Source organism: Rhinolophus sinicus, chromosome 14, assembly GCF_057876585.1.
Source record: "Rhinolophus sinicus isolate RSI-liver-muscle chromosome 14, RSI-T2T, whole genome shotgun sequence".
Lineage (NCBI taxonomy): Eukaryota > Metazoa > Chordata > Mammalia > Chiroptera > Rhinolophidae > Rhinolophus > Rhinolophus sinicus.
Window position 1 is genome coordinate 37,539,337 of NC_142514.1, and position 20,455 is coordinate 37,559,791.

The window sequence follows — 20,455 nt, forward strand, 5'->3', positions numbered from 1 at the left end:
CTGTCTTGCATGAGGACAGGCCCCTAGCTATAAATTACAAGGGAAGACTTTTCCTTTTAGGCCAGAGACCAGATTACAATAGGGTCTACTTCGTGAATCTATGTCAGTTCACTCTTTTATTGAGGTGTAAAGCTTTGAAAATCCTTGCTTTGTATGTGAAGTCTTAGTTCCAATTTCTAGCCCTTACCTATGCCTTTGCATGGCTATTAAAACTCAGTTCTCTGCCCCTACAGGTCAGTGATGGCCTGTTACTACTCCAGTTTGGTTCTCTGTTTGCTTTTTATCCCACCAAGTAAAGTTACATATTCATAGGCTGTTAGCTGTTTTTCACCCAGCACTTCTAGATATTATGTATCAGGAAATTTTTAGGTTATCTATTTTGTCATTATACCTGAAAAGGAACTCACTGCTGTTTATTTATTATTTTATTGTTTAAAGAGAAGAGAAAAAAAATCACCTATAATCCCACTGTGCTAACATAGCAACAGTCTTTACTTGTCTATATGCTGATACATATTTAAATCATTGAAATCTCTGTTGTTTCTTAGAATACAAAGGATCTTTTAGCCATTTACTATACAGACTACTTTACTTTTTATATCTTCTTTTTCTTTCCAGAACAATATAGCTGAAGTACAAGAGTTGCATTCTGAATTAATGTGGAAGGATTTTATCGACCACATCAGTAGCCTCCTACATAGTGTTGAAGTGGAAGTCAGTTACTTTGCAGCAGGAATTATTGCCCATTTGATATCTAGAGGTGAACAAGCTTGGACGTTGAGCCGTAGCCAGAGGAATTCTCTCCTGGATGATCTGGTAGGGTCATTTGGTGTTTTCTGGAAGCATATAAACAACATCCACAGTCATTAAACTGTCAAAGCCTCATCATGCAATAATGCAGTGCTAAATAACTATTGTAATCCTTTCTTGTGTCTTGTGTCTTGCAGCATTCAGCTATTTTGAAATGGCCAACTCCGGAGTGTGAGATGGTAGCATACAGGTAATTAGCAAGATAATTAATATTAAGCCAATAACCTAGTCATTTTGCTTGCCTAGAGGTCATTCCTAGTAGATATATAATTTTTTCCTCAGACATCTATCTTCCTACTGGCATTAAAAGAAGCAAAGTATTTTTACTTTTTGCTACCTGTCATTCATCAGTCCTTCTTTCATTCCACATTTATTGAAGACAAGTGCCAGGGACTTGTTCTATGCCCTTGAAATTCAAAGATGAGTAAGATGTGGTGCCTACACACAAGAACCTTACCAGCCTAGTAAGGGAGACCAAATGTAAATAAGACATAATTCACTATTACACTAGTTTTGTGCATAGAAAGCTATGAAATTAAAGATGAGAGTACTTAAATCTGCACTGGAAAATAGGAAAAAGCTTCCAGAGGAAGTGAATCATGAGCTGAGTTTTCAGAGAAAATTAAGTAGGGGCAGAAGATTTTAGGAATAGGAAGCAGTATATTAATGCAAGGAGGTCCAAAGCAAGATGACACATTGAAAGAACTGGAAACAGTACCAAATTAGTTTGGGTAAACAGTTTGTAAGAATTTATTAAAGTTCATGCTGGATGCCTAACTCTGTTTATGACAATTAGGTGACTTGGTAGCTAAGTTACTAATTACCTGAAGTATTCCAGATTGCTGCATAAGTAGTATTATTACAACTTATTTTTGTTGTTTACTTCATAAATGTTAATGCTGCCAACATTTTTGATTCCCCCAACATATGTTCTACCTATTTTTGGATAGAAGACCAGTAGAAATAGAAAGGCCAATTCTAGACCTCCTTCATGGCATTCTACCAGTTTATTATCAACTAACTTCTCCTTTTCTAAGTTTTCCAACCAAAGTTTGGTATTCTTCAAATGTATATCTTTAATACCAAAGGAATACTTTTGAAAAAAATATTTTTCTGTATTAGTACCTTGTCTGGTCACCTTCCATCTTCTGTACCAAGACTTGTGAGAATATGATCCTTTCTCAAATGGCTAAAACAAAGGAAAGATACACTATCATTCATTTATATTAGTTTAAAAATAGTTGGATGAAATTTTTAGAATGAAAAGCTCAGGAATCATTGCTGTAGAAAATGACACTTAAGATAGGTTGTAACTTCTTTTCTTTTGAACTTTTAGGTCCTTTAATCCATTTTTCCCATTACTTGGCTGTTTCACAACACCAGGAGTCCAGCTATGGGCAGTTTGGGCCATGCAACATGTCTGCAGCAAGAATCGTATGTACCAAAAAGAAACTACGTTTTTCTTTTTCAAGAGAAATTCTCCTTACGTAGGAAAGGCATTTCTGAATTATGTATTGAGGTGATTTTTAAGTATACAGACTTTAAAAAATACAATGTAAGACAATCTTAGATTATAAACTAAATTTATTCCCTCAGAATAAATTGGCAATACTAGATACTGAATGACAGTGGTGAAGGAGACTTACACTGTTCTAAACTCATGGAATATAAGATTAGGAGCCTACAATGAGTTCATTTGTTGAGCAGAAAGTCTTAAGAAGATCTAATGTTTATGGTACATTCCAGTGCCCAGTCCTCATCTACACAACATTCTATGGGTCAAGATATTGCTCTCAACACCCATGGTCTATATAGAGAACCAAAGCATTTAGGTCAAGTTTCTTATCATTCTTTTTTGAAGGTTTGTCATACAATTCTTTGTCAGTTATTTATTAATATAAACTCATTCCATTAATAATTTGAAACACTGCACAAGAAACATATAGAAACATTAATAGTAAAGAATAATTTAAAGGTTTTTTAAATTAAAAATCAGGACCAAGGAAAAATAATTTGAAAAAAAAATTAAAGGATGGAAAAATAGTAGAATATAGATACTTAGGCCATACATAGTGATTCATACACTTTTTGTAGCAGGGCTGCAAATAATCAGCTACATGGTTCTCTTTTCATATTAGGGAGATAAAACATCTATATCCTCAAGGAAGTAAAGCTTTTCTAAGCAATTAACTACAAATTAAATTTCTTTTCTAGGACCTTAATAGGGGCCACATTATAAGTAGCCTTACATAAGAAATGTAAGAATTATTTTTAACAAATCTTATAGCAAATAGCAGTAGCATTTTGTTAGATTCTTTCTCATTGCATTCTTTGATGAAAATTCAGTACATACCACAAAAAGGCAACTCAGTAAAAGCTCTTTTGTGTTAGATGGACAGAGGAGGAGGATTTAGGGAATGGAATGTGACAGTGAGAACTGCTTTGTATCCACCTAAACTTTGCCTGGAATTTTTTCTGGCCCCTCCTCTTATAGACTTGGCTATAAAAATTTTCTATTATTGTACCCACAGGTTCTGAGAACTCCCTGTTTTCTTAATAATCTATCCCATTTTAGACCCAGACTCTAATCTCTAGGCTTCTTTCCTCATTGTTTAAGAATGGACTTTTCACAGTTCCATAGGAGAAAATAAAACATAAGTAAATAATAGTGCATTTTCATATGTGTTTGTTTTTGTGACTACTTTTATGTGTCAGTGTTCTTTCAGGTTTACTCTGTGGAATGACCATTCTGAAGAATTTTTTCTAAAATCCACTATAATTTGGAGAATGTTAGAATATTTTATTTCCACCTCAGGTAGTTCAGGTACCTATTTCATTGCTTCCTGGCTGAGTTTGTGTATATTTAAATGGAATTTACTTCTCAGTTTGCATTAAAAAGTTTTAATGCTGCTTATAGCTTTTAATAATTTAGAGATAGTATAGAGCAATGGTTAAGAGCTCACAGGATCTACTGGATCAAATCATGTTCCACTTACTATGTATGCCATCTTGAGCAAATTGTTAAGCCTAGGGCCTCAGTTTCCACATTTGTTAAATGGGACTAATAATAATACCTATTTCATGCATTATAATGAACATTTTTCCACATTTTAGAATGTTTTTTGACAACATGATTTATAATAATCACATAATCTTTATTATATGGTATATTAGTTTCCTAGGGCTACCATAATATAGTACCACAAATGGATGGTTTAAAACAACAAGAGTGTTTTGTCTCTCAGTTCTGGAAGCTAGAAGTCTAAAATCAGGGTCTCAGTAGGGCCATGCTTTTTCTGGTGGCTCTAGGGGAGAACTTCCTTGCCTGGTTCTACCTTCTGGTGTTTGCTAACCATCCTTGACATTCCTTGGCTTGCAGATACATCACTGTAGTCAGATGACCAACTTCTCCCTGTGTATCTTCACATCTTGTTGTGTGTATGTCTGTTTCTGTTTTTAAATCTCCCCTTTCTGTAGTACACCAGTGACAACCTCATCCTAACTAATTACATCAGCAACAACCCTATTTCTAAATAAAGTCACATTCTGAAGTATTGGGGGTTAGGACTTTAACCGATCTTTTGAGGAGGCGCAATTCAACCCGTAATATAATGGCTATAAGCTCATTAAATGAACTTACCATTTACTAGACCTTGGCATAGGATGGGGGAACCACGCACAGCAATTTTATTGAACTGAGGAGACAGAAATCAGAGTTTGGCGAGACTGAGCTGTCTGGAATTTGTGGAGCAGGGTAATACAGAGGTGCCACCTATATCTAGAAAACACTTCAGAAATCTCCATAAGGGTTTCTTGAGTCTTTGGCTGATTACAAAGCTGTGCATGCCTAGGGTGAGACTCCTTGAGGCCTGATAAAGAACAAATACCAAGGAGCTGCTAACTGAACAACACTTGGAGCTCACACAGCGTTGGGAAATATTCGAGTTCCAAACAGTGGAAAGAACTTAATACCCAGGGCATTCAATTCAGATACCAGAAGAACGAAAAAGATTAAACTAGCTCTAAAATAAAACCTTCTTTAGGGAAACTTCAATAAAGCTTTAAAACAAGTCTTGAAATGGTCAAGCTACTCTGCAAATAAACTGCCAAAGAAAAACTAAGCACTTTTTTAAAAAAGACAATAAAATCTAGACATTCAGAAACATGTTTAGTATCTGATAAAATTGCTACTGTTTCCCTGAAAATAAGACCTAGCCGGACAATCAGGTCTAATGCGTCTTTTGGAGCAAAAATTAATATAAGACTCAGTATCATATCATATATCATATATCATATCATATCATATCATATCATATCATATCATATCATATCTCATACCTGGTCTTATATTTTAGTAAAATAACACTAGGTCTTATATTAATTTTTCCTCCAAAAGATACATTAGGGCTGATTGTCCGGCTAGGTCTTATTTTTGGGGAAACACAGTAGACAAAGGAAGAAGCAGGAAAATATCCATAACTAACAGAAAAATCAGACAGCTGAAACAGACACGGAAATGATAGTGATGATGGTAGCAGAAAAGAAGTTCAAAACATTTTTTATAGATATGATCCAAGGTTTTGAAGAAAACATGAATATTAAGAGGATAAAAAAATAAAACATAAAAAATAAGTTAAAAATAAAGCTAAAACTTTAAATATTTGACCTGAAAAATATCTGGATGAGTTTAGAGTTGATAACACAGAAGAAAAGGTCAGTAAAATTGAATATATAACAATAGAAATTATCCAAATTGAAGCTTAGAGAGAAAGAAAGCTGGGAAGGGGGGGAGAGAAACCTTGATATCAATCAATACCAGGCAAAGACATTATAAGAAAAGAAAATTACTGAACAATATCTCTCATGAACACAAATGAGGAAATTCTTAACAATTTTTTAAATAAACAAAACCCAACAAGAATGATGAGGGAGTTCATTCCAGGAATGCAAGCATGGTTTAACATTTGAAAATCAAAGTGTTTCATTCTGTTACCAGACCAGGAAAGAGAAGCAATCTGATCACCTCAATAGATGCAGAAAAAGCATTTGACAAAATTCAACATACAGCCCTAATAAAGGACATCTATGGAAATCTTACAGCTAACATCAAAATTAACAGTGAATGTTTTCCCCCCTAAGATGAGGAACAAGGCAAGAATATCCAATCTCACCACTATTGAACCATTGGAGGTTCTGTCCAGATCAGGAAAGAAACTTGAAAACAAAAGGCATCAGATTGGAAAGAATGACATAAAACTGTTTTCATTTGCAGATGATATGATTATCTATGTAGAAAATATGCAAAAGGACAACTAGATCTAATTAGTGAGTTTAGCAAGGTTCCAGGATACAAGATCAATATACACAAATCAGTTGCATTTCTGTATAATAGCAACGACCAATATAAATGGAAAAATGACATTTACAAGTACATAAAAAACTGTGAAATACTTAGGAATATACTCGTATCTGACAAAGATGTGCAAGACCCATACACTGAAAAAAACCAAAGCATTGCTGAGAGATATTAATTAAAACGTTCATTGTAAAATGTGGTAAGAATAGTGTAAACAGTAGCTCCAGTTTCTCATGAGAACATGAGACTCCTCAGTCACAGACCCGCTCAGTCCAGACAGGCACTACTGGAATGGGACTTTTTCAGCACCAATGAGATAGCAAAGGTTGAGATGACAAAGGCTCCTTATGGACCAGGACCTCTTATGACAAACTCCTTTGATATCTGGCACAGTCAGACAAAGCGCTTATTGGAGGCACAGCCTATTTGGCTATCAGATGCACACCAGTACATGCATCCTCTGGTTTGCAGAGACCAGAGAGAATATTCTCACTGATCATAAAACTAAGCTCTCAAGACATAGAACAGTATGACAGAGGCAAAGGAAAACAGTGACCATCTCTGGGAGGAAAATGACCAATAGAAAACAAGAGTACTCACAACAAATTTTTAACCAAAGTCATTATACCCAAGGAACTAGTTCACAAAAATATTTTCTTCTGCTAATCTAAATTTAAAAAAAGAAAGACTTTCACCACTCCAGAGTCCATCAGATCCTGCAAGCAGAGATCTGGGAGACTGATGTGGTAAGAATTCTTACCTTATGTAGCCTTTTGTCAGAGGTCCCAGGATCTCTGAGCTGTAGCAGCCCCAGGGAGTGAGCAGTGTCCAACCAGTTAAAGTCCCTTTGTGGTTGCCAGAACTCCTGAGGATGAAAATTTTTCTCTTCTACCCTTCTAGGTTCTTTAACTGGTCTAATAATCAGATGGACATAATACAAATTAACAAGAGAAAAACAAATTTAATTTTACATGTACAGGAACCCCATAAAAATATGAGACCCAAGGGCAAATTGGGCACGAGGCTTACATGCCACCCTGAGCTAAGGATTGGGAAGGGGCCTGGGGCTTCAAAGGGGAGGAGAGTAATTCCCAGGATAATAAGAAGAGTAGATGTTTGCCCTGCCATACAGAAAGGTCATTCAGATAAAAGTTATCTATGTTAATAGCTCTCTTTCTGGGCCAGAGTCACTATCTAAATTCCTTTTAGTAGTTAAGGGACAGACAGAAAGTTTTTCTTGAGTCCACTGGGTCTTGATTGCATTTAGCTGAAAATAATCCACATGCCAAAGTGGCACATTTTGGAGTGGCCTGCTCTGCTCTTCCTCAGTATCATCCCTGTTTCCAGCATTTGTAGTTGCAGCCCTGGTCCTCCACTGCATCAGGTAGGAGAATTTCAAAAAGTTGACATGATATGGGGAAGAAGAAAATAAAAAAGGATAGTCATCATATCAGTATCCTCCCTTGCTAGGAATTGCGTACTCGTACCAGCATACTTTCCCACTCCCTCTTTCCCAGATCAACCAGAAAAACAGAGGAATATTTAGTGGGGATACTCCATTAGCCCCAGTCATACTGAGTGTGAGCATACACTTGTGAAAGCATGTAAGCCTGCCCCTCAGGCCTTTGTCTGCCCCTCACCCCTCCACTCCTTGTTTTAAACAACCAATGTTTTCATTGCCAATTCCGATTCTGTATCAAACTATTACTCTGAGAAGGGTATCTCTCTGCTCATTGTTGGACATTGCTAGGGAGGAAAAAGTTTTCCTTGACTGGCAATTTGTGCCTTACAGGGTGAAAGAGGAATATGTGTAGATTCAGTCTATCTTTGCATTGTTGCAATACCCCCATATCCACTCATTTCATGGGCCACCTCAAGTGAGCACACTAGCAAAATTAAACCAACAAAGACAGATTTATAGGATAAAAGCATACAAATTTTATTAAATTTTTACTTATACATGGGAACCTTCACAAAGAATGAAGATCTGAAGAAGTAATCAGAGCAGGAAGTTTTTATACTGTTTAGATAAACAGTAAATTTGTGAAGAATTGACAACACAAAGGTGTTTAGGCTAGGGGAAGTAAATGGTGAAGAACAAAAAAAAATTGGTAAATTTCACTTGATCAAATGTAAGGACTTCTGCTCTTTGAAGAACATTGTTAAGGGAATGAAAAAGCCAATACATGTACTGGGACAAAATATTTTCAAATTATATGTCTGGTAAAGTTCTTATAGTCAAAATATATAAAGAACTCTCAAAGCTAAATAATAAATAGAAGTTAAACAAAATGGACAAAAGATTTGAACAGACCGTTCATCATTAGAATAAACATACAAATCAATGCATTAGGATTGAGCGTCCAGAAATTAATCCATGCATCTATGGTCAATCGATTTTTCACAGGGGTGCCAAGATAATTCAGTAGGGAAAGAATATATTTTTCAACAAATGGTGGTGGGAATACAAAGTAGACAGTATTCAGTATGTAAAAGAAGGAACTTGACATCCTTACCAATAGGCACATGAAAAGAAATACATCATCAGTCATTAGAGAAATATAAATTAAAACCACAATGAAATACCACTTCACATTTACTAGGAAGGCTGCCTAAAATAAAAAAGATGGACAATGACAAGTGTTGCCAAGAACGCGGAACTACTTTCACATTCATTGCTGTTGGTTTGGAAAAATTATATAACGACTTCAGTTTGGTGATATAAAGTTAAGCATACATTTAGCACTTGCCTAGCATTCTTGGTATTTCCTCAAGATCAATGAAATGAAAAGTCCACCCAAAAACTTGTACAAGAATGATTATAGCATTTTTAGTCATTAAATGATACATGGGGGGTAGGGGGAGCAACATCTAGCAAATGTCCATCAGTACGATAACATTAAAAATATGTGGCATATTCCATACAGTGGAATACTTCCCAGCTTAAAAACATAAAAACAAAAATCTACATAGGCATAACAACATGGATGCATCTCAAAAACATCAGGCTGAACAAAAATAGACACAAAAGAATACATACTGTATGATTCTGTTTACATGAAGTTCTAGACCAGACAAAAGTAGTCTATGTATGGAAATTAGAACAGTAGTTGCCTGGGATGAGGAACAGAGGGGAGACTGACTGCAAAGGTACCCAAGGAGACTTTTTAGTTGTTGAAAATATTCTGCATCCTGATTGTGGTGATGGTTACACAAGTGGATACAAAATTCATAAACTATAGATTAAATTTGATTTTATTTCAGTATGTGTAAATTATTTAATAAATATGACTGAAACAAAAAAATTTTATGTCATGTACAAAAAAGAAAGTATTTTTAAAAACAAAAAGCAAAGAAAATATTTAGAAATAAAATTGCATGTACATTACGAGTGCCATTAAATTTTTTAAAAAACAGGAAATGCATAAAAGTGTAACATTACCCATCTTACCTGTGATTCGGGGTCAAGTAAACTTTCTTTTCCAGATTGTCTGTCTTAAGGCTATGATTAAAATATAAATATACATACAGAGGGTGCCAAAAAAATGTATACACATTTTAAGAAAGGAAAAAACTGTATTAAAATTACACTGATGGTGGGCGCCGGATGACTCAGTGGGTTAGAGCACATGCTCTTAACATCAAGGTTGCTGGTTCAATTCCCACATGGGCCAGTGAGCTATGCCCTCCACAAGTAGATTGAAAGGCAACGACTTGACTTGGAGCTGATAGGTCCTGGAAAAAACATACTGTTACCCAATAAAATAAATAAATTAATTAATTAAATAAAAATCACAAAAGTACTAGAAAAAATTTTTTTTAAATTTACGGGGGCCAGCCCGGTGGCTCAGGCAGTTAGAGCTCCATGCTCCTAACTCCGAAGGCTGCCAGTTCGATTCCCACATGGGCCAGTGGGCTCTAAACCACAAGGTTGCCAGTTCGATTCCTCGAGTCCCGCAAGGGATGGTGGGCTGTGCCCCCTGCAACTAGAAAACGGCAACTGGACCTGGAGCTGAGCTGCGCCCTCCACAACTAAGACTGAAAGGATAACAACTTGAAGCTGAACGGCACCCAACACAACTAAGATTGAAAGGACAACAACTTGACTTGGAAAAAAAGTCCTGGAAGTACACACTGTTCCCCAATAAAGTCCTGTCCCCTTCCCCAATTAAAAAAAAAAAAAAAATCTGAAAAAAAAAAAAGAGATTCTAACTTCAGTTTAAAAAAAAAAGTTGGGGGGTGGGAGATGAGGGTAAGGGGGATCAAATATATGGTGATGGAAGGAGAACTGACTCTGGGTGGTGAACACACAATGGGATTTATAGATGATGTAATACAGAATTGTACACCTGAAAACTATGTAATTTTACTAACAATTGTCACCCCAATGAATTAAAAAAATTTACACTGATGGTAACCACTTTGAGCACCTCTTGTAATTGCAGAAGTCAAACGTGACTTGTTTTCATCTTTTGTTATTGGTATATATTGAGTATTAAATCTTAATACAGTTTAATCCTTTCTGAAAATGTATACTTGTATACATTTTTTTGGCACCCTCTTTATATATAAATGGTATGTGTATTATTTATATGTGCGGCCTTGCAGTATAGACATATCATTACAGAGATATTTATCAGGCTATGGCATACGTTAGTGGTCAATAACAAAACAGCTAAAATTTAAATGAAAAAAGAACTTTTTTGTGGAATAATTTTTAAGTGTTTTAAGAAAAGCTGTCTCTTGTTTTATTTCAGCCTCAAGGTATTGCAGCATGCTGATTGAAGAAGGAGGATTGCAGCATTTATACAACATCAAAGAGCATGAACAGACGGACCCCCATGTCCAACAGATAGCTGTGGCCATTCTGGACAGCTTAGAAAAACACATTGTACGCCATGGGAGACCACCTCCCTGTAAAAAGCAGCCGCAGGCCAGACTAAATTGATAGCCATAAGTAATTGGATAATTGAATCACAAGAATCATTTTTGTGGTAGGTTCATTTGAAATATCTTATCCTCTGATGTTTTGGGGTTTCTATGACAAGAGTCATAGATCAGTATGGGATAGATGATGTACAGTACTGCCTGTGTGAACAGTCTCTAATTTGTCTTGTGATTTTTAACATATGAGGCAAGAAGGGTCTCTTCCTTCATCATTGCCTTTTAGGAAATTTTCCACATCTTTCAGTGTTTGAACTTACCTGTGCTTGAAATTCTACAGTTTTATGATAAAGTTTGCACGAACCCTTAGACCAGACTTTTCTGACCTTAAAGACCCTTCCAATCAGTTTGCAGCTTCAGATAAGCTGTTAACCTGATTTCTGGCACTGCTTCAGTTGTAAATTTTATACTGCTTCTGTATAAAATGCCTTCCTTTCTCTGTCTGTGTACCTTTTATAAGATGTCTTTCTTAGTGTGAAAGAATGGAAATGTGAATCCTCTCCTTCCGAAAGCTACTCAATGGCTAGAGCCCAGATGGCTGGCAGAAAAATATATTAAAAAGAAAAACTATTAAGGAAGAAGAGAATTTAGGAACTGGGAAGAAGTCTGCTCTTATGGTATAGTTTTTAAATTGGGGCAAACTATCCTTCTGGAGCCACCTCTCCTGAGGCAGTAGTTTGTTCTTCATATTTATTCATGGAGGCGTGAGCTGCTGCTTCCTACACAAACTGTTGGTTACTCTCTAGAAATAGTTCCCCAAGCATCACAGTGTAAAATATTACAGCATTCTGTGTTAAAAGTTAACTGTCTAAATCTCTATATGCCACATTGTTGTAAAAATGTGACTTTTTAAAGTGTCTCTTGTTAAAACTGGCCATTCTTTTCCCTCTCTTTCAAAATCATTTTGTTTAATGGAATGGAGACTACACATGGTGTTACCTGCTCAGTTAAAATACAATGAACAACAGTAAATTTTGCCATGAGAAGTTAAATTTTCTTTTGTTTCAAAATATGTGTGTCCTAATGTTTTCACGTTAGAGAAAGATGTCCACATCTCACTGCCAAAAAATGAACAAGAAGAATTAGACTATTGTTAAATGTAGTGATTCTAGTTGTAGTGCATACAAGGAAATATTTTGTAGTGCATAAAAGGGTTATTTTTTAGATAATTACCTTTCCTTTAAGATACCTGTTACAGTATAGGAAAGAATCAGTTACCATTATATCAATAATGGCAGTTGGGAGGCAGCAAGTCATCGAGAAACTTAATTCCGATTTAAAATTTTAGTTTGTGAATAAGGTTAATCGCAATCTCAGATGACTGCATTTTTTTTTTTAATAGATGGCCAAAATATTTTCAATTGAGTTTTTAAATGGTGTGTTTAAATTATAGTGGTTATTCAGAAGCATTTTTATTTAGAACGAAGCTGGTTTGTTAGTATGCTGATAACATTTTTGACATACACGTTTCATACCACTATTACAATAACCATACTTGAATTATTTGGTATTCCTCCAAAGGGATGAAAAATTAAACTAAAAATAAAAGTAAGTATTTAGAACCAAATTAAATTGTGAGTTAACTCTGACTTAATTGGTTTAAGAAATTTTTATAGGTGCAGGATAGATTTTCACAAATTAAGTCTATTTCAGAGGAAATGGAAAATTCTCTAAAAATTACCCCATTTTCTGAATTTTGATATCAAAGGCAATATGTAAAAAATAGGACAGCCTACAGTAGCTTGGTAGTTGCTACTAGCTATGTTGACCATTACCAAGCCTCCTAGCTTGTGTAGTTAAGAAAAGCCTATTTGGGAAGTTTGACTTCAAGTTTCTCTTGTATCCTGTTTAAAATAAAAGTGCATGTTCTTTATAGGCTAATCTTAGATTTTTGTCTTTACAAATTGTTTTCACAAATGGCTAAAAATATACAGAAAACAATAAATCTTTTCATTGCTCAGAATAACGTGTTGATAGATGAAGACTCAAAAATATTTAAATATACTATTTTGAACACTGGTAATGGCCAGAACCCCCTGAGTCTTAAAAACAAAATAATTGGTCACATCCCAAATATATAAAAATTTTAGTGCCTTTTTGGTTGGGATGGTTCTTAAAATTGTGTATCTGATTAAGGCACAGAATTGTCTTGAAGGTCTTGAATCTGGCTAAAATATATTTGATGTATATATTGAAATAATAAAGCATAACTGGCCTGTCTCTACAGTTAGAATCTATTGGGCCTCCCTTTTGCATTTGTATAATAGAATGTAACAGTACTTGGTGCCTTCAAGAGTTACCTCTTCAGTGGCTTAGAGGTACTGTTTCAAGCACAATTTAGACAGGTCAAACCACTCATTGCTCAAATCATAGGTGTGCTCAGATATTGTAAAATATCACTACATCGGTCCACAAACAACAGCAAGGTTTAGATCTGAGGGAAATGGAATTAGACTTTCTAGAGTATAAGGATGCTTGTTGGTATCATTGAGTAAAGCAGAACAGTATGAAATTAAAGCAAAAATAAGCCACCTCATTCTTTCCATCAAATAAGTTTTGCTGTGGTCTTTATACTCTAAAAAATCTTTTTTTTTTCTTTTTGCAGTTGAAAATAAACATAAATCAAGTAATAGGGGTTAGTTTACCCTCTAGCCAAGGATTCAGTGGCTACTAATCTTGGTTGAAGATTTTTAAAATCATATCAGACCGACAGTTCCAGGAATTGACCTTAAATATTACTGTTCTCACTCCTGGACAGAAATGCTGTTTAGTGGCACCTGACAACTTAAGTGAATTACCCATGATGGAGGTGAAACACCATAAGGCTGCTATGGGAATTTAATTTTATGCTATCTTTTGATTTCAAACACCCAAAGAATCAAAGATTCATTATTTAAAACATCAATCCTATATATCCAGCTTACGAAGTTGCTTTTGCTAATGGGACCTGTTGAGTTGTCCTTTTTCTCCCGTCACTTTAATTTGGCTGTGTTTTTAATTATGCCATGTGTCAATATAGCATTGGGCTATCTTCTAGCCCTTTGGAGCATATTTTAATAAACACATTTTATGTGCTAAATTAGGGTAGATTAGATTAATGAACCATGGTTTTGGCTTACTATTTCAAAATGCATGACCCTCTCCCCTCCCCACCCCCCAATAGAACAGTGTGCAACAGTACCCAAGTTTGAAAAGAGGTAATGAGTAGCAGGGAAAACACTATTTTGTATATGTTGAAACCCATCCCTCTGCTGCCCTCTAATGGTATGTTTACATTCTTTGGTTATTGTGCAACTTTTATCTTGGGATAAACAGTATTATTAAACTGAAGATGTAAGTTAAAGGGAGTATCATACTGTCAGCTGATGTGGAGCAGTTTTATCTGTATGTTATTTGGGGACTTTATAGGTAGGGTTTCAGAATAGTGTTCTAAGACAGCTTACTTATTTATGGTTTATCTCAAATCCATTGTAGCGGTTTCAAATGATTTGTGTGAATATTGGATGTTTAATCTTTACCATTTGCTTTGTGTTGACACATTTTTAATTTTTAGTGTTAACTCATGAACTGTTTATTTTAGGAATAATGCAAATCCAGCCTTCATCCAGTGCTGAGAATAGCAGCAGTATGATAGGAAAATTTGTTGAATATGCTTTAAATAATTGCTTTATCTTTTCTAATATTTCGTAGACTTTGCATGACATGGTACACTCCTAATTATGCATTCTTTGGTTTCCAAATCTTAACCGAAGACATGCTATGTTAACTGATTGGTAGCCTAAGAAAACTTCCTCTGCTTGTTTCTTCCCTCCCCTAATTATTTTAGGTAAATTATGGGAAAATCAGTGCTGTTTCTCATTTCTCTGGATGAGGCAGAGCTCTTTTGGACAGCATAACCTAACTTTATAGCTAGATAGAATGACTATTAAGAATATTTAGAAAATGCAAATTTATCAAAATTATTTTATGGCAAATTATAAATCTAGTTCATTAATAGTATGTGCTCAGTTTTGCACTTACTTTTAGGGAAACTTCAAATTGGGTATTTTTTTTAGTCAGCATAGAAGCAAGAAGTTACTTAGCTAATGGAAGCTGAGAAAACACTTTCATAAAAGCAGGAAATTCTTAAGAGCATTTTTTCCCTTTAAAAATGGGAGGATGTTATATCAAGATTTTTACTCTCAGCTAATCTGTGGGAATAAAAATTTTAAATCCCTAACTTTTGTAGAATCCCCACTGTCGAATTCTCACTGACTCATGAGAAAAGCTATTTTCTTTTGCTTAAATTCTGATAGAAGAGTTTAATTCCTTTCAAGGGATATGAAGAATTCATGGGAAAGTATAATGTATATACATTTCAAAGGCTCTCAGTTATCTGGACTAAAGGCGTTGTTCTCGTTGTGGCCAGATGAATGGCAGTGTTCTGTACATGAATCATGCTATATTTTAAATCAGGACATCACTTAGGTATTAATGTGTGTACAGATTTTTGTTTTGGGAATTTTTTTTTTCCTAAATAAATGTTATAAATTTTATGTAAAGTGTGTGTTGTCTACTTTGATTCTAGACATTTGCTTTAAAATTTAATTATAATGCAGGATTCAGATTCCTTAGTTATCCTCTTGTAACAATTGCTTTCTGAAAGACCACTGGTTTTGGGCAAAAGTTTTCTAGTGCTGGAACTCCATTTATTCATTTCATTAAATACTTATGCTAGGTACTGTTTAATTGTTGGAACTTATATCATTTTTACATCCCTCAGGGAACTTACAGTTTTGTGGAAAAGAAACAGTATTAAATAAATAGATAAATATTATTCAACATGGTATAACAGAGCAGTCCACAATGCTTGCTATAGAGGCACAGAAACCACACCTAATCCAAACTGGGCACACATTAGACAGTCCAAAAAGACTTCCTAGAGAACATAATATCTGAATTTGCATTCATTCACACAACTATTGAGACAATTAATGAATGTATATTAAGTGCATTTAGGGAAATTACCAAAAAATAAAGTATAAAATAAGAACCCCATGGCCCAGAAGAATCTAGTGATTTTAGTTTCAGAAACCTCATTTTATAATTGAAGAAACTAAATGTCAGAAAGAATGAGCTGCCCAAGTCACACAATAAGTCAGTAACAGACTCTACCACAATTCTTATTTCTCAAATTCCAATCCAACGGGTCTCTCTGCCCGCCCCACCCCCCCACCCCCTTCCCTCCCTCACCCATGCACTATATTGTTGCGTAATAGCATGAGATTTCTTAGATTTAGGCAGTATAGTTGGCCCTCTGTATTGGCAGTTTCCGCATCTGGATTCAACCAACTGGTTGGAAAAATATTAGGGAAAAATGTTACATTGTTGCCGACATGTACTGTGTAGTTAGGCCTAGGATGATTGTGTCTGTTCTGAACATGTACAGACTTATTTTTCTGGTCATTATTCCCTAAACAATACAGTATAACAACTATTTACATAAAATTTACATTGTATTAGGTATTATAAGTAACCTAGAGATGACAAAATATGAGGGAGGATGTGCATAGGTTATATGCAAATACTATGCCATTTTATTTAAGGGACTTGAGCATTCAAGGAATTTTGGTACCTGCAGGGGGGTCCTGGAACCATTCCCTACAATATCTAGGGACAACGTGTTTAAGCATCAAATGAATGGTACAGAAAAGAATCTGCACCTAATAGAGAAGCAGAGATTAACTGTACTTTGAGGATGGTATCATTGGGCAGCATTAGTATTTAGATGCTATATAGAATTGTTAATGAATCGTCTCTACAAATACTACTGCTTCACCAATAACACAAATGAGATTAGACATGTTAGAGTGATAGGGTTTTTAAAAGTTTTATTATAACTTTTATAATATACTAGCTTTTCTTAACTTTTTATTGTCTAATAATTCACTCAATAGTAACATGGTATTACTATTGAGACAGGATAGCTAGCATGTTGTTAGGTAAACAGGGAAGTCCCTGGTAGAATAAACAAAGGCAGCCATATCTTGGAACTCCAGATTCTGAAATGACTCATTTGCTCCAGGGCAACAATGCAATTGCACTCTGGGGATAAATGGGTTATTTTGTAAATCCCTTCAGGCTGGACAGAGCAAATCTGATAAACAGAAATGGGTTATTTCATAAATCACTTCAAGCTGGACAAACAGAGCAAGTCTGGTAGACAATCCATTAGAAGGCGCCAGCTCCCTTCCCCAAGCATACAAGAAAAAGTATAAAATAAGAGCCTTTTGCCTTAGCCAGTGGGCATCCCAGTTTTGGGTACCCCGTCTCATAAGAGAGCTGTCCTTTCGCTTTAGTAAAAATCTTTGCTCTGTACCTCTCCTTCTCAGTCCGCGTTCTCATTCTTTGGATACATGAGACCAAGATCTCCGCGCACCAGACACCAGAATCCTGTATCACTGTGGGCCATATATACTGAGGAAGACAAATACCTTTGGCTAATATTGAAACGAACAGTTCTGTGTTTCCCCGAAAGTAAGACTGGGTCTTACATTAAGTTTTGCTCCAAAAGATGCATTAGGACTTATGTTCAGGAAATGTCATCCTGAAACATCATGCTATGGCTTATTTTCCGGTTAAGTCTTATTTTTGGGGAAACAAGGTTGTTGAGCTGTATTGTCTATAGCCAACACTTCAAAAATTAAAAGCCTTCCTCCATTCTCTCCCTCCCCGCTTCCCCACTTTTCTCACTGTTGTTATTATGTAGATTGACTCAGTCTCTCTTTGGCTCATTTCTTCCTTTCCTTCTGATACCCTTCCATCTCCTATTCTGAATTCTTAATCCACATAAGAGTCCAATGAACTGGTCTGACTAATTGCACAACTCAAATTGGGAGGAGGGGGTGAGTGGCAGAAACCATGAGCACTCACATTAGTCATTTTTGTCTCTTATAATTTAAGATTGTAATGCAGTTTCAGCCTTTACATAGGCTCCAGTCTATGAAAGAGAAGTCATAAAGTGGAATTACCCACACTGAGCTCTCGGCTTCCAGAAGTCAGCCTTTGGAGCAGGGTTTGGGGAAATGACACCAGTGGTCAGATGTTGCAGGTTAATGGCTTCCTGCCATGCACTGAATAGTGCAGCTGTTTAAAATTGCCTTGCAATGACTTAGTCAAGGAGTATCCTTAATGAATCTCTCTCCTAGACTGGGATGTGAATATGAGCTAAGCATGAAAAAACCTTAGCTGTCCTGTCACTTTACATTAATACACATAAAAGAAACCATTTTCACAGAGAACAAATGGATGGTTTCCAGCTGGGAACCTTGGGAGAATGGGTGAAAAAAGTGAAGGGATTAGGAAGTACAAACGCCCAGTTATAAAGTAAGCCACAGGGCTATAGCTACAGCATAGGAAATATAGTCAATTATAATAGCTGTGTAAGGTGTTAGATGGGTAATGGACTTGCGGAGTGATCACTTGGTAAGTTATAGAAATGTATAATCTCTATGTTGTACACCTGAAACTAATATTGTATGTCAACTGTAATTGAAAAAAATCTTGTCTTGTTCTTTTGCTGTTTTTGGTTTATATACCACGTATTGAGACAGGTTAGTTAATATGATTACTAGGTAGATAGGGAGGTCCCTGATGGAATAAACAAAAAGCAGCCATATCCTGAAACTCCAGGTCCTGGAATGTCTCCTTCACTCCAGGACAGAGACAGGAGAATACGCCTTAAGGTTAATAAATAATCTCAAATCCCTTCTGGCCGGACAAAGGAGCAGATCAGATAGATAGGAATGGGTTGGTTCGTTAATCCCTTCAGGATGAGCAAACAGGACAAACCTGATAGATGAATCCAATTAGAAATTTCCAGCCCCTTTCCCCAAGCAGGCAAGGGAAGGTATAAAAGTAAGAGCTTTTGCCTCAGTCATGGGACACCCCCATTCGGGACCCCCTCCCACTCGGGAGCTGTAACCTCTTCTCCTGCCTCTAATAAACTATCCTCTTTTTAAAACTTTTTGCCTCTCCCTGGTTCGTGTTTCCATTCTTCGTCTTCAGGAGACATGATCCTGGCCCACACCCAGAAACTGCCGGCAGATCCAACGTCACCTACATCATTTGGGGAGTCACAGAAAAATATCCCCACATCAATATCAGTGAAATCATATGGTTCTCTGCTGTTTCTGTCTGACTTATTTCGCTTAGCATTATATTCTCAAGATCCATCCATGTTGTCACAAATGGTCCTATTTCATCTTTTCTTACTGCCGAATAGTATTCCATTGTGTATATATACCACAACTTCTTTATCCATTCATCTATTGAAGGACATTTTGGTTGTTTCCATGTCTTGGCGAAAACATTCTTTGAAAGATACCATTTCAGGCACATACTTAGCATGTGGTTGTCATATTTGAATATGGAGATTAAGGAGTTACCAAACACATTTTCTACCTAATTCTTGGTCTGATTAATTCAAAACTGCAAATATTATGAATAATGAACCGAGTACTGTGTTCAATCTAGCCCTCCAGCATCTTGTAAGGGAAGATAATTACCTCCTATTTTACAGCTCATCTGAAGCCTAATGAGGTTGAATGACTTGCCTGAATCACACAGGTAGTAAGTAGAAGAACTTGTAGATTAAACCTAGACAACTTTAACACCAATATCCCCACCCTTTGTAGAACTTTTGCTGCTTTGTACAATCTCAGTAGTGATGTCTTTGAATGTGAAGACAAAAGTACAATCGAAAGCCCTCTGAAACTGATTAATAAAATAGGTCACATTATTGTTTGTGGACACTAGCAGGGGATTTAAAATCTTCCTCTTTAAAGACTGATGGGAACAAATCAACTATAGTTTTAAGATTTGGGGTGATTAAAGAACAAAATTCAACGGAATAAATTTGAAGTAAATTTATGAAGTGATTCGTGAATCAGGCAGCATCCCATCTAGCAATTAGAAAGGTGCTCCAGGGGGGTTGTACAAAAATGGAAAGTTTTTATAGGAAGAAGGGCGAGGCAAGGGAGCTATTAACAAAAGAAAGGATTCTATTACATTTAGATGCAGACATCTTCTTTTGGAGAGGAAGGGAATGGCAAGGATTTTATCATGCAGATTGCCTCTTCTTTCTATAGGGTGGGGTGGGGGGGCAGGAAATGGAGAGGGCCCATGGGACAAATTGACTCATTAGTGTGGACCAGAAAATTCTAGACTGTTTGATTAATGTTCCTGGGAGAGGTTGAAATGGCAATTAGGTCAGGTATTAAATCTATGTTTGGTATTATGGGCTATATAGCACAAATGATCTTGGGCCTGTGGTTTTCTCTTCAACAGGGTCAATCAATTAGCACT

General features: G+C 36.0%; 1 protein-coding gene and 1 long non-coding RNA gene across 2 annotated transcripts in view; one reads left to right on the top strand and one right to left on the bottom strand.

Moving 5' to 3' along the window:
• ZYG11B (zyg-11 family member B, cell cycle regulator) overlaps positions 1-15,645 on the top strand; it is a 79,454-nt gene extending 63,809 nt beyond the window's left edge. Inside the window, exons 11-14 of the mRNA XM_088791145.1 lie at positions 619-816; positions 948-1,000; positions 2,147-2,244; positions 10,924-15,645. Coding sequence (XP_088647271.1) covers positions 619-816; positions 948-1,000; positions 2,147-2,244; positions 10,924-11,114 — 540 coding nt within the window. The 3' untranslated portion in view covers positions 11,115-15,645. The remainder of the gene's footprint in view (positions 1-618; positions 817-947; positions 1,001-2,146; positions 2,245-10,923) is intronic.
• Positions 742-7,056, bottom strand: LOC148755683 (uncharacterized). Its single transcript, XR_016018631.1, has 3 exons — positions 6,927-7,056; positions 1,936-1,999; positions 742-836 (listed from the first exon to the last, which is right to left on the bottom strand). It is a non-coding gene; the product is annotated as an uncharacterized LOC148755683 (long non-coding RNA).
• Positions 15,646-20,455: the final 4,810 nt, after the last annotated feature.